Below are 21,685 nucleotides of genomic sequence, written 5' to 3'. Positions count from 1 at the left end.
TTGTATTTTATTCAAATTGTAGCATTGAGATAAAAAAAATATCACTCCTTTTCTCATAAAGGGGAAAAATGTTCAACAAAGAAGTGGATTTTAAAAATAATTATCCATCAAGTTTCCACTTATGATAGTGGATTGCAGCATCCATCCTCCAAGCCACTGTGGGAATTTTGAATTACAAAAAGGGAAGATTTCTCTAGCTTGCAATTCCACATGGGTAACCCAATGCCACAAAGGGTATGTCTACACTACGGAATAAGGTCGAATTTATAGAAGTCTTTTTTTTAGAAATCGGTTTTATATATTCGAGTGTGTGTGTCCCCACAGAAAATGCTCTAAGTGCATTAAGTGCATTAACTCGGCAGAGTGCTTCCACAGTACCGAGGCTAGCGTCGACTTCCGGAGCATTGCACTGTGGATAGCTATCCCACAGTTTCCGCAGTCTCCGCTGCCCATTGGAATTCTGGGTTGAGATCCCAATGCCTGATGGGGCTAAAACATTGTCACGGGTGGTTCTGGGTACATATCGTCAGGCCCCTGTTCCCTCCCTCCCTCCGTGAAAGCAAGGGCAGACAATCGTTTCGCGCCTTTTTTCCTGAGTTACCTGTGCAGACGCCATACCACGGCAAACATGGAGCCCTCTCAGGTAACCGTCACCCTTTGTCTGCTGGGTGCTGGCAGACGCGGTACGGCTTTGCTACACAGTAGCAGCAACCCCTTGCCTTGTGGCAGCAGACGGTGCAATACAACTGGTAGCCGTCATCGTCGTGTCCGAGGTGCTCCTGGCCACATCAGCTGGGAGCGCCTGGGCAGACATGGGCACAGGGACTAAATTTGGAGTGACTTGACCAGGTCGTTCTCTTTAGTCCTGCAGTCAGTCCTATTGAACCGTCTTATGGTGAGCAGGCAGGCAATACGGATTGCTAGCAGTCGTACTGTACCATCTTCTGCCAGGCAGGCAAGAGATGAGGATGGCTAGCAGTCGTACTGTACCATCTTCTGCCAAGCAGCCATGAGATGTGGATGGCATGCAGTCCTTCTGCACCGTCTGCTGCCAGCCAAAGATGTAAAAGATAGATGGAGTGGATCAAAACAAGAAATAGACCAGATTTGTTTTGTACTCATTTGCTTCCCCCCATCCCCTGTCTAGGGGACTCATTCCTCTAGGTCACACTGCAGTCACTCACAGAGAAGGTGCAGCGAGGTAAATCTAGCCATGTATCAATCAGAGGCCAGGCTAACCTCCTTGTTCCAATAAGAACAATAACTTAGGTGCACCATTTCTTATTGGAACCCTCCGTGAAGTCCTGCCTGAAATACTCCTTGATGTAAAGACACCCCCCTTTGTTGATTTTAGCTCCCTGAAGCCAACCCTGTAAGCCGTGTCGTCAGTCGCCCCTTCCTCCGTCAGAGCAACGGCAGACAATTGTTCCGCGCCTTTTTTCTGTGCGGACGCCATACCAAGGCAAGCATGGAGGCCGCTCAGCTCACTTTGGCAATTAGGAGCACATTAAACACCACACGCATTATCCAGCAGTATATGCAGCACCGGAACCTGGCAAAGCGATACCGGGTGAGGAGGCGACGTCAGAGCGGTCACGTGAGTGATCAGGACATGGACACAGTTTTCTCTGAAAGCATGGGCCCTGCCAATGCATGCATCATGGTGCTAATGGGGCAGGTTCATGCTGTGGAACGCCGATTCTGGGCTCGGGAAACAAGCCCAGACTGGTGGGACCGCATAGTGTTGCAGGTCTGGGACGATTCCCAGTGGCTGCGAAACTTTCGCATGCGGAAGGGCACTTTCATGGAACTTTGTGATTTGCTTTCCCCTGCCCTGAGGCGCAAGAATACCAAGATGAGAGCAACCCTCACAGTTGAGAAGTGAGTGGCGATAGCCCTGTAGAAGCTTGCAACGCCAGACAGCGACTGGTCAGTTGGGAATCAATTTGGAGTGGGCAAATCTACTATGGGGGCTGCTGTGATGCAAGTAGCCCACGCAATCAAAGATCTGCTGATATCAAGGGTAGTGACCCTGGGAAATGTGCAGGTCAGAGTGGATGGCTTTGCTGCAATGGGATTCCCTAACTGTGGTGGGGCCATAGACGGAACCCATATCCCTATCTTGGCACTGGAGCACCAAGCCGCCGAGTACATAAACCGCAAGGGGTACTTTTCGATAGTGCTGCAAGCTCTGGTGGATCACAAGGGACGTTTCACCAACATCAACATGGGATGGCCGGGAAAGGTGCATGACGCTCGCATCTTCAGGAACTCTGGTCTGTTTCAAAAGCTGCAGGAAGGGACTTTATTCCCAGACCAGAAAATAACTGTTGGGGATGTTGAAATGCCTATATGTATCTTTGGGGACCCAGCCTACCCCTTAATACCATGGCTTATGAAGCCGTACACAGGCAGCCTGGACAGTAGTCAGGAACTGTTCAACTACAGGCTGAGCAAGTGCAGAATGGTGGTAGAATGTGCATTTGGACGTTTAAAGGCGCGCTGGCGCAGTTTACTGACTCGCTTAGACCTCAGCTAAACCAATATTCCCACTGTTATTACTGCTTGCTGTGTGCTCCACAATATCTGTGAGAGTAAGGGGGAGACGTTTATGGCGGGGTGGGAGGTTGAGGCAAATCGCCTGGCTGCTGGTTACGCGCAGCCAGACACCAGGGTGGTTAGAAGAGCACAGGAGGGTGCGGTACACATCAGAGAAGCTTTGAAAACCAGTTTCATGACTGGCCAGGCTACGGTGTGAAAGTTCTGTTTGTTTCTCCTTGATGAACCCCCCCGCCCCTTGGTTCACTCTACTTCCCTGTAAGCTAACCACCCGCCCCTCCTCCCTTCAATCACCGCTTGCAGAGGCAATAAAGTCATTGTTGCTTCACATTCATGCATTCTTTATTCATTCATCACACAAATAGGGGGATGACTACCAAGGTATCCCAGGAGGGGTGGTGGAGGAGGGAAGGAAAATGCCACACAGCACTTTAAGCACAGCACTTTAAAAGTTTACAACTTTAAAATTTATTGAATGACAGCCTTCTTTTTTTTGGGCAATCCTCTGTGGTGGAGTGGCTGGTTGGCCGGAGGCCCCCCCCACCGCGTTCTTGGGCATCCGGGTGTGGAGGCTATGGAACTTGGGGAGGAGGGCGGTTGGTTACAGAGGGGCAGCAGTGGCAGTCTGTGCTCCAGCTGCCTTTGCTGCAGCTCAACCATACACTGGAGCATTCTGGTTTGGTCCTGCAGCAGCCTCAGCATTGAATCCTGCCTCCTCTCATCACGCTGCCGCCACATTTGAGCTTCAGCCCTGTCTTCAGCCCGCCACTTACTCTCTTCAGCCCGCCACTTACTCTCTTCAGCCCGCCACCTCTCCTCCCGGTCATTTTGTGCTTTTCTGCACTCTGACATTGTCTGTCTCCATGCATTCGTCTGTGCTCTGTCAGTGTGGGAGGACAGCATGAGCTCAGAAAACATTTCATCGCAAGTGCGTTTTTTTTTTCTTTCTAAGCTTCACTAGCCTTTGGGAAGGAGAAGATTCTGTGATCATTGAAACACATGCAGCTGGTGGAGAAAAAAAAAGGGACAGCAGTATTTAAAAAGACACATTTTATAAAACAGTGGCTACACTCTTTCAGGGTAATCCTTGCTGTTAACATTACATACATAGCACATGTGCTTTCGTTACAAGGTCGCATTTTGCCTCCCCCCACCGCGTGGCTACCCCCTCAACCTTCCCCCCTCCCTGTGGCTAACAGCGGGGAACATTTCTGTTTAGCCACAGGCAAACAGCCCAGCAGGAATGGGCTCCTCTGAGTGTCCCCTGAAGAAAAGCACTCTATTTCAAACATGGTGACCATGAATTATATCTCACTCTCCTGAGGATAACACAGAGAGATAAAGAACGGATATTGTTTGAATGCAAGCAAACATACACTGCAATGCTTTGTTCTACAAGGATTCCCGAGTACGTGTAACTGGCCTGGAGTGGTAAAGTGTCCTACCATGAAGGACGCAATAAGGCTGCCCTCCCCAGAAACCTTTTGCAAAGGCTTTAGGAGTACATCTAGGAGAACCACGAATGCCAGGGCAAAGTAGTCCTTTCACATGCTTGCTTTTAAACCATGTGTAGTATTTTAAAAGGTACACTCACCAGAGGTCCCTTCTCCGCCTGCTGGGTTCAGGAGGCAGCCTTGGGTGGGTTCGGGGGGTACTGGCTCCAGGTCCAGGGTGAGAAACAGTTCCTGGCTGTCGGGAAAACCGGTTTCTCCGCTTGCTAGCTGTGAGCTATCTACAACCTCATCATCATCATCATCTTCTTCGTCCCCAAAACCTTCTTCCGTGTTGCCTCCATCTCCATTGAAGGAGTCAAACAACACGGCTGGGGTAGTGGTGGCTGAACCCCCTAAAATGGCATGCAGCTCATCATAGAAGCGGCATGTTTGGGGCTCTGACCCAGAGCGGCCGTTCGCCTCTCTAGTTTTCTGGTAGGCTTGCCTCAGCTCCTTCAGTTTCACGCGGCACTGCTTCGGGTCCCTGTTATGGCCTCTGTCCTTCATGCCCTGGGAGATTTTGACAAAGGTTTTGGCATTTCGAAAACTGGAACGGAGTTCTGATAGCACGGATTCCTCTCCCCAAACAGCGATCAGATCCCATACCTCCTGTTCGGTCCATGCTGGAGCTCTTTTGCGATTCTGGGACTCCATCATGGTCACCTCTGCTGATGAGCTCTGCATGGTCACCTGCAGCTTGCCACGCTGGCCAAACAGGAAATGAGATTCAAAAGTTCACGGTTCTTTTCCTGTCTACCTGGCCAGTGCATCTGAGTTGAGAGTGCTGTCCAGAGCGGTCACAATGGAGCACTCTGGGATAGCTCCCGGAGGCCGATACCATCGAATTGTGTCCACAGTACCCCAAATTCAACCCGGCAAGGTCGATTTAAGCGCTAATCCACTTGTCAGGGGTGGAGTAAGGAAATCGATTTTAAGAGCCCTTTAAGTCGAAATAAAGGGCTTCATTGTGTGGACGGGTGCAGGTTTACATCGATTTAACGCTGCTAAATTCGACCTAAAGTCCTAGTGTAGAGCAGGGCAAAGTAAGAAACTGCAGTTATTAGGGGGAACTGGAGGTAAGCAGCAGCTAAACAGGAAGACCTGGGGAGAAGTGTTTATTTTCATAAGACCTGCATTCCTCAAAATCTCCCCGGAATCCAAGATATCAATAAAATTCTGATCAAGGCAGAGGCCCAGGCGCACATCTTAGCAATTACACAGCTAACTGATTTGAACCCACAATCAAGTAGCTACATGTATAAATGCCAAGATTTAAATCTATGATATATTGCATGAATTTCTCCTCAAACCGCAAAAAAAAAGGGCGGGGGGGAAGAGAGAAAGAAAAATAAAGTTAGGAGGAGAGCAAGGGGATGATAAAGAAGAGTCATTGTGAAGATAATTTAATTTAACACAAAAATTCTGGAAAAAGAGGAAAAAACAAATGCAAGCTGGGGAAAAATGGGCACACATTTTTTGCAGAAGAAAGACGCATCTGCAAAAGGGCATAACTCAAATATAATGGTGTTAAGCCTAGTATAAATGCCTAGAGAGTTTAGCTTAGACAACAAACAATCAACATAAAATGTGGCCCATTATCACCTGTGTAATACACAATTAAAGCCAACAGGCAGCAGTAATAATTAAGGCTACAATTCTGTCACGCTGATCACGGATTCTGTGACTTCCCAGGACCTGTGTGACTTCTTCTGGGGCAGGGCTAGAAACATTAGAAGCAGCACCATCACAAATCAGTCTTATAATGGTCCAATAACAACAGAATACTGGAGTACCTGAGCCATACCTAAGCTCAGTCCTGGAGCTTTAGTCAGAGTCAACACAATACAGTAGAACCTCAGAGTTACAAACACCTCAGGAATGGTGGTTGTTTGTAACTCTGAACAAAATGTTGTGTGGTTCTTTCAAAACTTTACAACTGAAATTGACTTAATACACCTTTGAAACATTACTATGCAGAAGAAATATGCTGCTTTTAACATCTTAATTGAAATGAATCAAGCGCAGAAAGTTTCCTTACTTTGTCAAATCTTTTCTTTAATTTTCCCCTTACTATTTTTTTAACAGGTGATGTTTAACACAGAACTGTACTATATTGGCTTTTTTTTTTTTTTTTTGCGTGGGAGGGGGGTGTCTCTGCTGCTACCTGATTGCATGCTTCCTGTTCAATATTAGGTGTGTGGTTGACTGGTCAGTTCGTAACTCTGGTGTTCATAACCCTTAGGTTCTACGGTAGATACAATTATGTTATGCTGACAGTAGCAAGTACGGGATCCCATGAGATAATGGAAGCTTTGAAGGCAAACCCCAGCAATGGCAAAAGCAGTATTACCAAGGAGCAACATATATGGCTGTGAGAATCTGGCACTACAGATTACTTTGAATGAGAAAATGCTTCTCAGCCATATTATCTACACCAGAGGTTCCCAAACTAGGGGTGTCGCTTGTTCAGGGAAAGCCCCTGGTGGGTCGGGCCAGTTTGTTTACCTGCCACGTCCACAGGTTCGGCCAATCACAGCTCCCAGTGGCCACGGTTCACCGTTCTCGGCCAGTGGGGGCTGCGGGAAGCGGCATGGGCCAAGGGACGTGCTGGCTACCCTTCCTGCAGCCCCCATTGGCCTGGAGTCAGTGCTCATTGATATACTATTTGAAAATTGGAAATATAAATCTTACTAAGAAATCGGAGAACAATAACATTTGTATAAACACCACAGGTCACCTCTGTGAACCCTTCCCAACCTGAGAGGCTCTTTTCTCTCCCTGTATAAGAAAATCTGGGTTATGTTCCTGGCTCTGCCACAAATTGCATGAGAAACCTTGAGCAAGTCACTTAACCTATCTGTGCCTCAATTTTTCCCTTATGTAATATGGGCATAGAATCATAGAATATCAGGGTTAGAAGGGACCCCTGAAGGTCATCTAGTCCAACCCCCTGCTCGAAGCAGGACCAATTCCCAATTAAATCATCCCAGCCAGGGCTTTATCAAGCCTGACCTTAATAACCTCTAAGGAAGGAGATTCTACCACCTCCCTAGGTAACGCATTCCAGTGTTTCACCACCGTCTTAGTGAAAAAGTTTTTCCTAATATCCAATCTAAACCTCCCCCACTGCAACTTGAGACCATTACTCCTCGTTCTGTCATCTGCTACCATTGAGAACAGTCTAGAGCCATCCTCTTTGGAACCCCCTTTCAGGTAGTTGAAAGCAGCTATCAAATCCCCCCTCATTCTTCTCTTCTGAAGGCTAAACAATCCCAGCTCCCTCAGCCTCTCCTCATAACTCATGTGTTCCAGTCCCCTAATCATTTTTGTTGCCCTTCGCTGGACTCTCTCCAATTTATCCACATCCTTCTTGTAGTGTGGGGCCCAAAACTGGACACAATACTCCAGATGAGGCCTCACCAATGTCGAATAGAGGGGGATGATCACGTCCCTCGATCTGCTCGCTATGCCCCTACTTATACATCCCAAAATGCCATTGGCCTTCTTGGCAACAAGGGCACACTGCTGACTCATATCCAGCTTCTCGTCCACTGTCACCCCTAGGTCCTTTTCCGCAGAACTGCTGCCTAGCCATTCGGTCCCTAGTCTGTAGCGGTGCATTGGATTCTTCCATCCTAAGTGCAGGACCCTGCACTTATCCTTATTGAACCTCATCAGATTTCTTTTGGCCCAATCCTCCAATTTGTCTAGGTCCTTCTGTATCCTATCCCTCCCCTCCAGCGTATCTACCACTCCTCCCAGTTTAGTATCATCCGCAAATTTGCTGAGAGAGTGCAATCCACACCATCCTCCAGATCATTTATGAAGATATTGAACAAAACCAGCCCCAGGACCGACCCTTGGAGCACTCCACCTGATACCGGCTGCCAACTAGACATGGAGCCATTGATCACTACCCGTTGAGCCCGACAATCTAGCCAGCTTTCTACCCACCTTATAGTGCATTCATCCAGCCCATACTTCCTTAACTTGCTGACAAGAATACTGTGGGAGACCGTGTCAAAAGCTTTGCTAAAGTCAAGAAACAATACATCCACTGCTTTCCCTTCATCCACAGAACCAGTAATCTCATCATAAAAGGCGATTAGATTAGTCAGGCATGACCTTCCCTTGGTGAATCCATGCTGAGTGTTCCTCATCACTTTCCTCTCATGCAAGTGCTTCAGGATTGATTCTTTGAGGACCTGCTCCATGATTTTTCCAGGGACTGAGGTGAGGCTGACTGGCCTGTAGTTCCCAGGATCCTCCTTCTTCCCTTTTTTAAAGATTGGCACTACATTAGCCTTTTTCCAGTCATCCGGGACTTCCCCCGTTCGCCACGAGTTTTCAAAGATAATGGCCAATGGCTCTGCAATCACAGCCGCCAATTCCTTCAGCACTCTCGGATGCAACTTGTCCGGCCCCATGGACTTGTGCACGTCCAGCTTTTCTAAATAGTCCCTAATCACCTCTATCTCCACAGAGGGCTGGCCATCTCTTCCCCATTTTGTGATGCCCAGTGCAGCAGTCTGGGAGCTGACCTTGTTAGTGAAAACAGAGGCAAAAAAAGCATTGAGTACATTAGCTTTTTCCACATCCTCTGTCACTAGGTTGCCTCCCTCATTCAGTAAGGGGCCCACACTTTCCTTGGCTTTCTTCTTGTTGCCAACATACCTGAAAAAACCCTTCTTGTTACTCTTGACATCTCTCGCTAGCTGCAGCTCCAGGTGCGATTTGGCCCTCCTGATTTCATTCCTACATGCCCGAGCAATATTTTTATACTCTTCCCTGGTCATATGTCCAACCTTACACTTCTTGTAAGCTTCTTTTTTATGTTTAAGATCCGCTAGGATTTCACCATTAAGCCAAGCTGGTCGCCTGCCATATTTACTATTCTTTCGACTCATTGGGATGGTTTGTCCCTGTAACCTCAACAGGGATTCCTTGAAATACAGCCAGCTCTCCTGGACTCCTTTCCCCTTCAAGTTAGTCCCCCAGGGGATCCTGGCCATCCGTTCTTGCTCTCAGCCCCACACACACATGCCACAAACTGAAGTGAAATCCTTTTTAAAGCCAGGTGCCCTGATTAGCCTGCCTTAATTGATTCTAGCAGCTTCTTGATTGGCTGTAGGTGTTCTAATCAGCCTGTCTGTCTTAATTGTCTCCAGAAGGTTCCTGATTGTTCTGGAACCTTCCTTGTTACCTTACCCAGGGAAAAGGGACCTACTTAACCTGGGGCTAATATATCTGCCTTCTATTACTCTCCTGTAGCCCTCTGGCCCAACCCCGTCACATATCCCGCCCCTGCTCAACACTACAGGGTTGGGCAACTTGGGACATCAGGCAGTGTACTAGTGACAAGCCATCTGCATTGCTATGGTGGCTTCCAGCCAGGTGTTGTATGGTGAATTGGAAAGGTTGAAGGGACAGGAACCATCTGGTCACCCTAGCATTCTTCTCTTTATTTCATTGCATCCACTGGAGGGGTGCATGGTCGGTCACAAGGGTAAACCGTCATCCCAGAAGGTAATAATGTACTGTTTCCATAGCCCATTTCACAGCTAGGCACTCTCTTTCAACCACGGCATACTTCTGCTCTCTCAGGAGGAGTTTCCTGCTGAGGTAGAGGATTGGGTGTTCTTCATCTCCGACCATCTGCGATAGGACAGCTCCCAATCCTACTTCAGATGCATCTGTTTGTAAAATGAATTCTTTGTTGAAGTCTGGGGCTATAAACACGGGGTTACTGCAGAGGGCTGTCTGTAGATCCATGAATGCTTTCTCTGCGGCATCTGTCCACTTCACCATGTCTGGACACTGGGCTTTTATCAGGTTTGTCAGGGGACTCACTCTGGTAGCAAAATGGGGAATAAACTGTCGATAGTACCCCACCATCCCAGTAAAAATCAAGATTCAGGGGAACACTACTGAGGTAGCAGCAGGTGTAGTCCCTAAACTTCCATACTCGGTGCCCATAGGGAGGGACTTTCCAGGGTGTGGAGACTGACTCCCGGTAGGGGAATTGGAGAAAGGGAGAAGCCCTGAAAGTAGGGAGGCATCCACAGTAGACTGTAAACCCCCAACCTTCTCTGAAATATCCCCAGATTTGTTCTCCACTCCCAGACAGCGTAGAAAGATTAAAAGGGGAGAGGGTCTATTTTTATTTTTTTTTCACCACAATGGAGGAGGTAGTGCGTGCACTGATACAAGCCACGGCTGCCCAGCAGGAGGCTACCCGTGTCCAGGCAGCCGCCCAACAGGAGGCAGTGCAGCTGCAGCAAGAGACTAATAGCCTGCTGATGGACCAGGCTGCTCAAGACCGGGCTATGTTGTGGGAACTGGGAAACCAGGTAAAGGCCCTTACAGAGCTGAACCGCGGCCATGATGGGACACAGATCATACGGGCCAGCAACTGGCTGCAGAAAATGACGCGGGAGGATGATTTAGAGGCATACCTCCTGGCCTTTGAGAGGACAGCCCTGCGGGAAGCTTGGCCCTGAGAACAGTGATCTGGTATCCTCGCTGCCTTCTATTACTCTCCTGTAGCCATCTGGCCCGACCCCGCCACACATCTTAGAGACTAACAAATTTATTAGAGCATAAGCTTTCGTGGGCTACAGCCCACTTCATCGGATGCACAGAATGGAACATATAGTAAGAAGATTATACACATATACATACACACACACACACAAGTTGGAAGTTACCATACAAACTGTGAGAGGATAAATTAGTTAAGATAAGATATTATCAGCAGGAGAAAAAAACTTTTGTAGTGGTAATCAGGATGGTCCATTTAGACAGTTGACAAGAAGGATACTTAACTTAAGGAAATAGATTCAATATGTGTAATGACCCAGGCACTCCCAGTCTCTATTCAAACCCAAGTTAATGATATCTAGTCTGCATATTAATTCAAGCTCAGCAGTTTCTCATTGGAGTCTGTTTTTGAAGCTTTTCTGTTGCTAAATTGCCACCCTTAATCTTTTACTGAGTGGCCAGAGAGGTTGAAGTGTTCTCCTACCGGTTTTTGAATGTTATGATTCCTGATGTCAGATTTGTGTCCATTTATTCTTTTGCGTAGAGACTGTCCGGTTTGACCAATGTACATGGCAGAGGGGCATTGCTGGCACATGATGGCATATATCACATTGGTAGATGTGCACGTGAACGAGCCCCTGATGGCGTGGCTAATGTGATTCGGTCCTATGATGGTGTCACTTGAATAAATATGTGGACAGAGTTGGCATCGGGATTTGTTGCAAGGATAGGTTCCTGGGTTAGTGTTTTTGTTGTGTGGTGTGTGGTTGATGGAGAGTATTTGCTTCAGGTTGGGGGGCTGTCTGTAAGCGAGGACTGGTCTGTCTCCCAAGATCTGTGAGAGTGAGGGATCATTTTTCAGGACAGGTTGTAAATCTTTGATGATGCACTGGAGAGGTTTTAGTTGGGGACTGAAGGTGACAGCTAGTGGCGTTCTGTTATTTTCTTTGTTGGGCCTGTCCTGTAGTAGGTGACTTCTGAGTACTCTTCTGGCTCTGTCAATCTGTTTTTTCACTTCAGCAGGTGGGTATTGTAGTTTTAAGAATGCTTGATAGAGATCTTGTAGGTGTTTGTCTCTGTCTGAGGATTGGAGCAAATGCGGTTGTATCTTAGACAGCAGGGGTCCCAGCCGTTCCCCATTTTTCCCCTTTTGGTTTTCGGATTTTTCCTCAAAGTCAATAGGGCTCTGGCCATTGATATCTAGAACATTCCCTGAAATTTTGGAATTGATCAGATGTAGCATTCTGAAATATAGACAAACAGAGAAATGCCACTGAGCAAGTATAAAGCCTTCAAAAGCTCAACCCTAATCCTGAGCAGTACAAGCCTGCCTGCAGTCTGCTGCAGTGATACTTCTTACAGTCCGGTACTCCTGCTCTACTGAAAAAGCCTTTTGATTGATGCTTTATCTGAGCTGAATTTGCTCTGTCAGGTGGAGAGAGGGAAAACTACCATTGTGTGGCACCCAACCCCAAAGCAGCTATTGTATCCCTCCTCTGTGAGAGGCAAGGCAGAGGAGTCGTCTCCCAGCTAGCATTCCTGGAAATTCCTCAGGTGTTGGGAGGCAGGGCCAAGGAGAGGCAACAGGAATGACCACAGGCTCCGACTTTAAGCTTTCCCTGGGGGTGCGCCATGCCCTGCTTCTTCCCGCCCCTGCTCTGCGCCCTCCCCCCAAGTATACCCCACCCTCGCTCCACCTCTTCCTGCTCCTCCCCCTTCCCCCAGCACCTCCCGCCCATTAAACAGCTGATTGGCAGCAGGCAGGGGAGGGAACGAAGCTGATCGGCAGGGACCGCCAAACAGCTGATTGGTGGGCGGCTGATGGGTGCTGAGCACCCAATATTTTTTTCCAAGGGGCTATTTTTGCTCTGGGGCTGGAGCACCCACGGAGTCAGTGCCTATGGGAATGACAGTTCCTTTCACCTATCCACACAACCAGGAGGAGAAGAGACAAAGTGGGTGGAGATGAGATTGATTGAACTGGAGGCTAGATGTAATTAAGTTACATTTTGGAGAAGCATACATTCCAACATACCAGGGATAAATGCACTGCTTGCTTGCAGAAATTCTTCCAACAGAACCTAAATAATTTGAAAGAGCTTCCTCATATTCAGTCACTATTGTTTATTATACAACACATTTAGCACCCCATTTTAGCTTTTGGTGCATGTTACGGGGTCCATTCACTGCTGAAAGCCTCCTCCTAGTTGCTCTGGGGATTAGCTGGTTCCAAGTCTGATGACCCCTTACATCAGTTCCTTGCCCCATGGTCTCTCTCTCTCTTCCTCTTGGTCTTGGGGTGCTCCTTCTTCAGGACTCAGTCTTCTGGCCAGGTCATTATAGTCCACCCTTTCCAAGGTATCAAAGTCCCTCACTGCCGCAAAAATGGCAGTCTTCCATTCACTGCCCTGACCGTGCCACTCCTCCTGTGGCTGGTAGGGGAACCCAGACCCACTCTCCACTCTGGGTTCCAGTCCAGGGACCCTATCTCTAGCAATAGTGGCCTGCTTTCTCCCAGACCATGTTGCTCTTCCCCTGAGCTCCCTCCTGCTTCTCAGCTCTACCTTCTGGCTCTCCCCTGCCACCTCTGGTTTTACCAGCCCAAACTCCCATCCTCCCAGGGAGTAAAACACTGTTACTAACCTTCTCGTAACTCTTGTTCTTCGAGATGCGTTGCTCACATCTATTCCAATTAGGTATGTGCATGCCACGTCCATGACAGTCGGAAGATTTTTCCCCTGAGCACCCCCTGGGGTCACATAATCATGGCGTTCAATATAGGGTCCTGCTGACTTGCCACCCCCTCAGTTCCTTCTTGACGGCTACCCAACAGAGGGTCGGAGCGTGGGTATTGGAATGGACATGAGCAACACATCTCGAAGAACAACAATTACGAGAAGGTTAGTGCCCTGGTGGAGTGCATTGTGAGCGGAGGGGCAGGTACCTTCGCCAGGCTGTAGAATTCCCGGATACAGGACATGATCCATGACAAAATCCTTTGGGAGGAGACTGGAAGCCCTTTCATCCTGTCAGCTATGGCAACAAACAGCTTGATGGACTGCCGGAATGGTTTTGTTCACTCAATGTAAAAAGCCAATGTCCGGTGAATGTCCAACAAGTGACATTTCTGCTCCCTGCTGCTGGAGTGCAATTTAGGGTAGAAAACTGGGAGAAATAGGTCCTTGTTGATGTGAAACTGGGAGATGACCTTAGGGAAGAAAGCTGGATGTGGCCTGAGCTGAACCTTGTCCTTCTAGAACACGGTGTAAGGAGGCTCTGAAGTTAAGGCCTTGAGCTCAGATACCCTCCTGACTGATGTTATTGCTACGAGAAACGCCAGTTGTATGAGAGTACAACAGAGAACATGTCGCCAGCAGTTCGAAAGGTGGCCCCATTAGTCTGGAAAGGGCCAGATTGAGGTCCCAGGCTGGGATCAGCTGTCAGACCTGCGGATATAGCCTGTCAAGCCCTTTCAGGAAACTACTCACCATAGGGTTGGCAAAGACTGACCATCCCTCTGTTGCTGGATGGAAGGCAGAAATGACAGCCAAGTGAACCTTTACTGATGACATGGACAGCCCCTGCTGCTTAAGTTGGAAAAGGTAGTCCAGTATGAGAGGTATGGACACGAACGTTGGAGACTGACGTGTTGCGGCGACCAGACTGAAAATCTCTTCTACTTGGCCAGGTATGTAGTCCTGATGGAAGGTTTCCTACCGCCAAGGAGGACTTGTCTGACTGGGTCCGAACAAGCAAGCTCCATCAGGTTCAGCCATGGAGCTTCCATGCCGTAAGGTGCAAAGACTCGAGGTTTGGAGACAGCCATGATTCTGAGTTAATAAGTCCAGGAAGAGTGGCAAGGTCACAGGCACGACTTTCCAAAGTGTCAGGTGTGCTCAACCCCCGGGTCTGCCCCAGCCTCCGCCCCCACTTTATCCCTTCCCCCAGGACCCCACCCTCACCCCACCTCTTCCTGCCCCCACTCCATTCCCACCCCACCTCTTCCTGCCCCCTCCCCTGTGTGCACCGTGTCCTCACTCCTCTCCACTCCCCCCAGAGCCTCCTGCCTGCACACCATGAAACAGCTGATTGTGGAGGGCAGGAGGTGCTGGGGGAGGCGCAGATCTGCGGGGCTTGCTGGCAGTGGGATGTGTTGGGGAGGGCAGGGGAGCTGCCGGTGGGTGCTCAGCACCCACCATTTTTTCCCCCATGGGTATTCCAGCCCCAGAGCACCCACGGAGTTGGTGCCTATGGGCAAGGTGATTGGGGCTTCCACGGACATGTCGAAGAGAGATATGTACCAGTGTTGACGGGGCCAGGCTGAAGCGATCAATATCACTGAGGCCTCGTCTCTCCGAACTTTGAGGAGCACCTTGTAAATGAGAGGGATGGGAGGGAACGCATAGAGGAGATGGCCCTCCCAAGGGAGAAATGTATCAGCGATGGAGCCCAGGCTGTGATTCAGAGAGGAGCAAAGCTGCTGGCACTTCCTGATTTGTCGTGTGGCAAACAGGTCTGTCTGGGGAAACCCCCACAGTTGGAAGATGAAGTTCGTGATGTTTGGTCACAGGGACCACTCGTAGCTGTGGAACAACCTGCTGAGATAATCTGCCAACTCATTCTGTACTCCGGGGAGGTATGATGCTTCCAGGTGTATCGAATGAGCTACACAGAAGTCCCACAGTATGAGGGCTTCCTGGCAAAGGGGAGAGGAGCATGTACCCCCTGTTAGTTTATAAAAACCATCGTTGTGGTGTTGTCCATCATAACCAATACACATTTCCCTGCCAGGTGGACTCGGAAGGTCGAGCATGCTAGGCGGACCGCTCTCAGCTCTCTGACATTGATGTGGAGAGCAAGTTTCGCCTGAGACCAGAGACCTTATGACCTGAGTCTCCCAGATGTGCACCCCACCCCAAGGCTGATGCATCCGTCACCAGCAAGAGGGATGGCTGCAATCTGGTGAATGGAACCCCCGCATACACTACTTGTGGGTGGAGCCACCACAGGGGGGAGTCAAGGACCTGGCGAGACAGAGTGATGACCCTTTCCAAATTGTCCCAAACCGGCCAATACACCGAGGCTAGCCATACTTGGAGCGGCCAGAGTCTCAGCCTGGCATGCTGCACTACTTAGGTACAAGCGGCCATATGCCCCAGAAGCTTCAGGCAATTCCTTGCTGTGGTGGTAGGGAACTGCCTGAGACTTCGAACGATATTGCCTAGGGCCTGAAAACTTCCGGGAGGTACGGCCTGGCCTGCGTGGAGTCCAGTACCACCCCTATAAATTCTATCCATTGAACAGGTAACAGAGTCGATTTCCCCAAGTTCAGGAGAAGGCCCAATTCATCAAACAATGCTCTTAAGAAGCTGACTTGCGCCTCCACTTGCGCCCTGGAGCAGCTCTTAATCAGCCAGTCGTTGACTACGGAAACACCTCTACCTGCCACCTGCGCAGGAATGCAGCCACGACTGCCATACACTTGGTAAATATTCAAGGGGCCACAGAGAGGCCGAAAGGGAAGACTGAACCGGTAGTGATTGTGGTCCACCACAAACCTGAGGTATCTTCTGGTGTGACTGCAATGTAAAAGTAAGCGTCCTTCAAGTCGAGGGCGGCATACCAGTCCCCTGGATCCAAGGAAGGGTTGATGGAGGCCAATCAGACCATGCGAAACTTCAGCTTTTTCATGAACCTGTTGAGATCTCGTAGGTCTAGGATGGGCTTGAGGCCACCTTTGGCTTTCGGTATTAGGAAATACGGGGAATAGAACACCTTGCCCGTCAGCTGCTGAGGAACCTCTTCCACTGCCCCCAGAGATAGGAGCGAATGAAGAATTCCTGTATGAGGAATTGCTCATGAGAAGGATCCCTGAAGAGGGACAGGGAAGGGGGATGGAAGGATGGGAGGGCCAAGAATTGGAGGGAGTATCCCCTTTCTTCCGTGCAGAGTACCCAGCGGTCTGATGTAATACAGGCCCACGAATGGTAGAAAGGGGATAGTCAGCACGAGAAGGTAAGGTGGGGTGAATCCAATGGTGGTGCTAGTGTATCGTCATTAAGCACACCTTCAAAAGGCCTGCTTCTGGCCCGAAGATGGCTTGGACTGGTCAGAGCGCTGGCCCGAGGAAGGGTGTGGTCTCCTCCTGCCTCTCCTATTTCTCCTCCAGGAGAAATCCTGTCAGTTCTGCAGAGGAGGTTGTGGCCTGAAATGCTTCTGCTGAGTAGTGAGGGTATGGAGGCCCAAGGATTTGAGGGTGGTCCTCAAATCCTTCAAACTATGATATCTCGTTGGTCTTCTCCGAAAAGAGGGATGAACAATTAATTTTTATACTTTAAGTATAAAGTATAGTAAATATAGTGTAAAATACATTAATTAATTTTATACATCTGCAATCTGCCCACTAATGCATTTTGTCCGGGACTATTTCCAGCTAGAGATGGGCCCAACCCAGGGAGTTTGAATCCAGAACTAGATTCAAGGGTGGTAGTGATGAATTTTTTGTACTGGTTCAAGCCCCTTTCTACTTTTAACATTATCTACCTCTGAACAGCTTTCAAACAGGCAGCACATTAAAAACACCCAAACATGCCACAAAAATGTATGCGTTTCCTCCAGTGGACAGAATTCTCCTTAGAAATTACAGTGGTCCAAGATCGAGGACAAACAATATAGGACAGTTTTAAGGTCTCACATCTTACAACCTAAAGGTAGAAACACCATCAAAATTCCATTAGAAAGCTGTGAATCCAGACCTCCTAATGGAATATGTTTGCGCATTGTCACAAGCCTCTGAGTCTATATGGCTCACCTAAAGTATGGGACCAGCCATTTGTCTATAGATTTAGCTTTCATCAACACAAGATGAGTCCTTTCCCTCCTGATTGGTGACTAAAAAAGATATTCCATTGCCTTTTGGATATCCTCTAAGTTTTTCAAATTTGAAATACTTACCAGTCCCCATCGCAAAAATACTACGGTTTCCAGGGCAGGGTGGAGGGGTTAACTTCTTAGAGTGGAAACACTGTTCTGAAACTAAAATGGAAAGTAACGGCATCTTCTGCAGCTGCATGCAAGTGGAAAATCCCATACAAAGTAAGACTCTCTAAAGTGAAGGCCGTAAAAGACAAGTACAGCTTCAAACTGGAACAAGCTGATCTTGCTGAATATTGCAATTCAATGTCCGTTCCAATAAAAGTAGTCAGATGTATGATTGAAAATGACCCCATTACCATGATTTTTCCCGTAAGCTCTCACACAAATGGGCATTCTACAACAAGCTGAGTACAGAAGATCATTCTATGATCCAAAGCAAGCTAAGAGCAGGTGGAAGACCATGTTCACATCACTACCAATATCTAGATAAATGGTTCTGTGTTTTATTATATTTCAGTCTCAGCCAAACTGGCATTGTTCGAATCTGCCAACACCACTTTCCAATACCTGACATCAGGAAACAGCACACATCTACCCACTCTATCCAAAACACTACCGCTAAAGTCATCTTCTTCTTCCACTGCTCCAACCATGTCACTTTTCCCTGCAGTCATCTCTGTTCCCCTGTCATTCTGCACCAAATTCAAATGCATTGTCCTCACCTTCAAGGTTCTTAATCATTCTAACTTGTCCTGTATCAGAGTTCATTTCCTCCTTCACCCCTTTTGCACTCTGCTCACTCTTCTCACCTTAAACACACATCTAATCATCTCTTACTCAATCACAAACTCAACAGCTTTTCCATACTACCTCGTATGCCTGAAACAGTCTGCTCCTGTGCATTAAGGCACAGCCCATAGTACCAGCACCAGAAGACAAACGGAGGTTATGCATTTTCCATCACATTCCCTTTGTGGATGCAGTTTATTCCCCCCACCCTAACATGGTTGGATAATGTGTAGATAGGACCAAGGCGCTGCCTCACGTACCTTCTTCTTGCCCCTTTGGGGCACTATTCTTCTCCAGGATTGTAAGGATGGAGCAGCCCCAGAGCATGTGGGCTGTAATTCTACCTAGTGTTTATGACGCTACATAAGGAGAGAAAGGAAGACTTCTTTACTTCACACCTCTGCAATGATCAGGCAGACTCTGGGCTTAAGTGCTTCCCGCTCCTCATAGTTTCTCTTCCATTGATTAGCCTTCTGTGACTAATCTCAGTTCTGGAACTCTCTGCTCCTTCTCTTGCACCTGATCATACCAGCTAACAAACGAACAGAAACAAAGCTATTTCAATAAACACAAAATAAAAAGTGATCTATAAGTTTTTCCTAATAGCGCTGTCCCAAGAGCATTTTCCCTTTCTCATTGTCTCCTCTTCTTCCATTTATTTTCTGTTGTCAGTTTATCCTTTTAATCTAATTTAGATTATAAACTCCGCAGAGCAGGGACCTTTTTTACTGTACAGCAATGGTACTTTATAAATAAACAGCACATGAGAAACATAAGCAATCAAAAAAACCTCCCCCAAAAACTAGCATTTTGTTTCTCTCTGGCCTTCCCACTATGTTATGTCTACTCTTTTATCTTGATTATATTGTAAATACAGGGGAGGAACTGTCTTGTATTTTTACTTAGTGAATCTGTAGGAAATATTACTAAGCATGTGCAGAAAACAATGTTTTAATACATTCAGAATTCAAAATGTTTGCAAAAACATAGACATCTACAGGAGAGATGTTCAGTTTCTAGTTACAAAGGAACAAAATCCCTAATGTTTCCCTTACTGTGCCCTGTTGTGACAAGATATTAAAGATTAAATCTTTATTTGTGAGCAGAAGCCAAGGCCTTAATACACTTTTAATGTGGTATTTTTAACTGATATGATGCTTATGCTGGCAGAACGTTTTGATGCTTTTATATTACATTTGTGATTTGATCTACAGCTCCATGCTTATCCCTTAGGTATGTTGTATACTCCAGTACTAAAAAGGCAAAGCAAAAAAAAAAAAAGCTGAACACACGCTGTTTAAGCAATCCATTTTAAAAATATGTCAGAGGCATAATTTATTATTTCTAAATTGGGCCATTGATCAGCGAGATGATGAGCAAAGAAAGGGAACCACTCCCCTAAACATCTGGCTCTTATTTGTATTGCATTTCCAAATATGAAAATTAATTACTTTGATTTGCTGCTGCTTCTCATGTTCTAGTGTGAAACTCACCTTCATATTGTTCTGGAATTGTTTATATTTTATTAGCACTTTATTAATTATTATTATTATTATATATTAATGCTCAATTACTTATGCCATTAAGCTGCTGTATGATCTGAAATTAAAAAGGTGCAAATATTTAAGCAGTAACAGCTGAGATGCAGGGCATTTCTAAGGGACTGCAGGATGGCTGAGAGGAATTGCTATGCCTCAGACCATTAACTCTGTAACTTGTCTCCAGCAACTATCTTGCACCCAGGTTGTAACTGCTGTCTTGAGATAAGTGTGTAAATACATCTTTTTAAATTAACCTAGTGCTCTAATAGTACACAGATGTAACATCCATTTATCAACAGACTAGGTTCACGCTGGATTGTAGCACTCAGTTTCTTTTTTTCTCCCAATGTACTTACCTTGAGTTGACGCTGAAGGACCACCCTTCAGGCATAAGAAAATAGCTTGTCTCAATTCTGAGAATGACACAAAGAGGTCATTGAATGCCAAACACAATAATGATTTTTGAGAGGCAACACTTGCTCACAAAAAAGTAGGCTGCAATAACTTATTTCAAGGGCCAGCCTTTTATATTGGCCTGGTGACCTATGACAAAGAATACGTAATTATTCTGTATAGGCCACTGAAAGCCATAAGCTAGTGACCAAAGCTTGCCTCCAATCAACTTGGGCCAGATTTGAACCAGTGATTTAGAGGTACATCTTCCATTACCAATCTTCTGCATCATCTAGTGTAATATGAAATAATATTTTCTGGGGTCCTGGCAGTTTTCCTAATCTGAGCATGTGGCATATCTGTAACAGAATGTGTACATGAAATCAATGACTCTAGTAATATCAGTTACTTTCCCCACATCAGACACTTCTAGATAAACCATTTTTTTGTATTTTAGCCACACAGTTATGGTATTTTAGCCAATTAGATTCCAGAAATCATTTCATTCAACATCCAAATTAATATAAGACATTAGGAACATGAAAAGGACAGTCAATCTTCCTGGATTTATTGCAATTTAAATCTCATGTCTTGATTTTCACCACAGCCTCCAATCCTCTCTTCATTAGGAGATGAATCTAATAACCTCTGGAACTCATTCATTATTTGTTTTCCTCCACTGCCTTCTCTATGCGGGTTTATTCCATATTATTATGGAAAATGGCAGCAACTTCATCCCAATGCCTTCTGTATATCATCATCCTGGAATCCTTGAAATCAGGATTCAAACCAGGTCACAGCACAAAAATGGCTTTTGGTAGTATTGGTGGGTGAGTGGCACAGCAATAGACAGGGAAAATACTCCTGTTCTCATCCATTTCAGTCTATTTTGAGCTACAGGTATCTTGCATGTACCAGTAAGACACATCAGCATGATCTAGCTACCTTAGAAAGCACAACACTAAACTAATGGATCATTTCTCTCCTTCCAAGGAGCAGACATAATCATATGCTCTCTGCTGTGGAGAGCACAGTGACTACTCCCTTCTAGATACACAGAGAGGACAAGGAAGAGGAATACCAACCACAAGACACGCACTACTCATTCCTTCACTCTGTTGGCCTAACACTGCATCATCCTGTGGGATGGCATATAATGCTTTCTTTTTCTGCATGCCAGAGTACTGTAGGAAGGATTGTACCAATCCCTCCCACCTCCCTCAGCTTCCCCGAGGGTACTGTAATTCTGCACCTACCCTTATTCCAGTCATGTATTTTACTGGTAAAACTGAGCACAAGATGCATGAGGAACTTTCTGAATACTGGGAAAGCACACATTTAAAATAAAGCTTTCATAACTCTTTTCAGTTACTGAAGCACTATGAAATTGCATAAAACAAGTGGGTAAATTACAACACCCCCCCCCCCAAAAAAAAAATTGAACATTTCCACCTTCTGAGCGTTTTTCTTCCCTGGTATTTTAATTTACCTTGT

At 46.9% G+C, this 21,685-nt stretch overlaps 2 protein-coding genes across 18 annotated transcripts in view; both read right to left on the bottom strand.

Annotated features, from left to right (window-relative positions):
* TENM1 (teneurin transmembrane protein 1) overlaps positions 1 to 21,685 on the bottom strand; it is a 1,403,901-nt gene that overhangs the window by 496,482 nt on the left and 885,734 nt on the right. The gene's annotated exons all lie outside the window — the stretch shown is intronic.
* On the bottom strand, positions 3,479 to 4,818 carry LOC140916828 (myb/SANT-like DNA-binding domain-containing protein 7). The gene is made up of 2 exons (XM_073358716.1): positions 4,154 to 4,818; positions 3,479 to 3,564 (listed from the first exon to the last, which is right to left on the bottom strand). Exons 1-2 carry the CDS (start codon positions 4,734 to 4,736, stop codon positions 3,479 to 3,481), a joined length of 669 nt encoding a protein of 222 aa, XP_073214817.1. The 5' UTR covers positions 4,737 to 4,818.

Source organism: Lepidochelys kempii, chromosome 9 (assembly GCF_965140265.1).
Source record: "Lepidochelys kempii isolate rLepKem1 chromosome 9, rLepKem1.hap2, whole genome shotgun sequence".
NCBI classification, from domain to species: domain Eukaryota; kingdom Metazoa; phylum Chordata; order Testudines; family Cheloniidae; genus Lepidochelys; species Lepidochelys kempii.
Note: the sequence above shows the minus strand (reverse complement) of the source record. Positions and strands in the feature narration are given on the sequence as shown.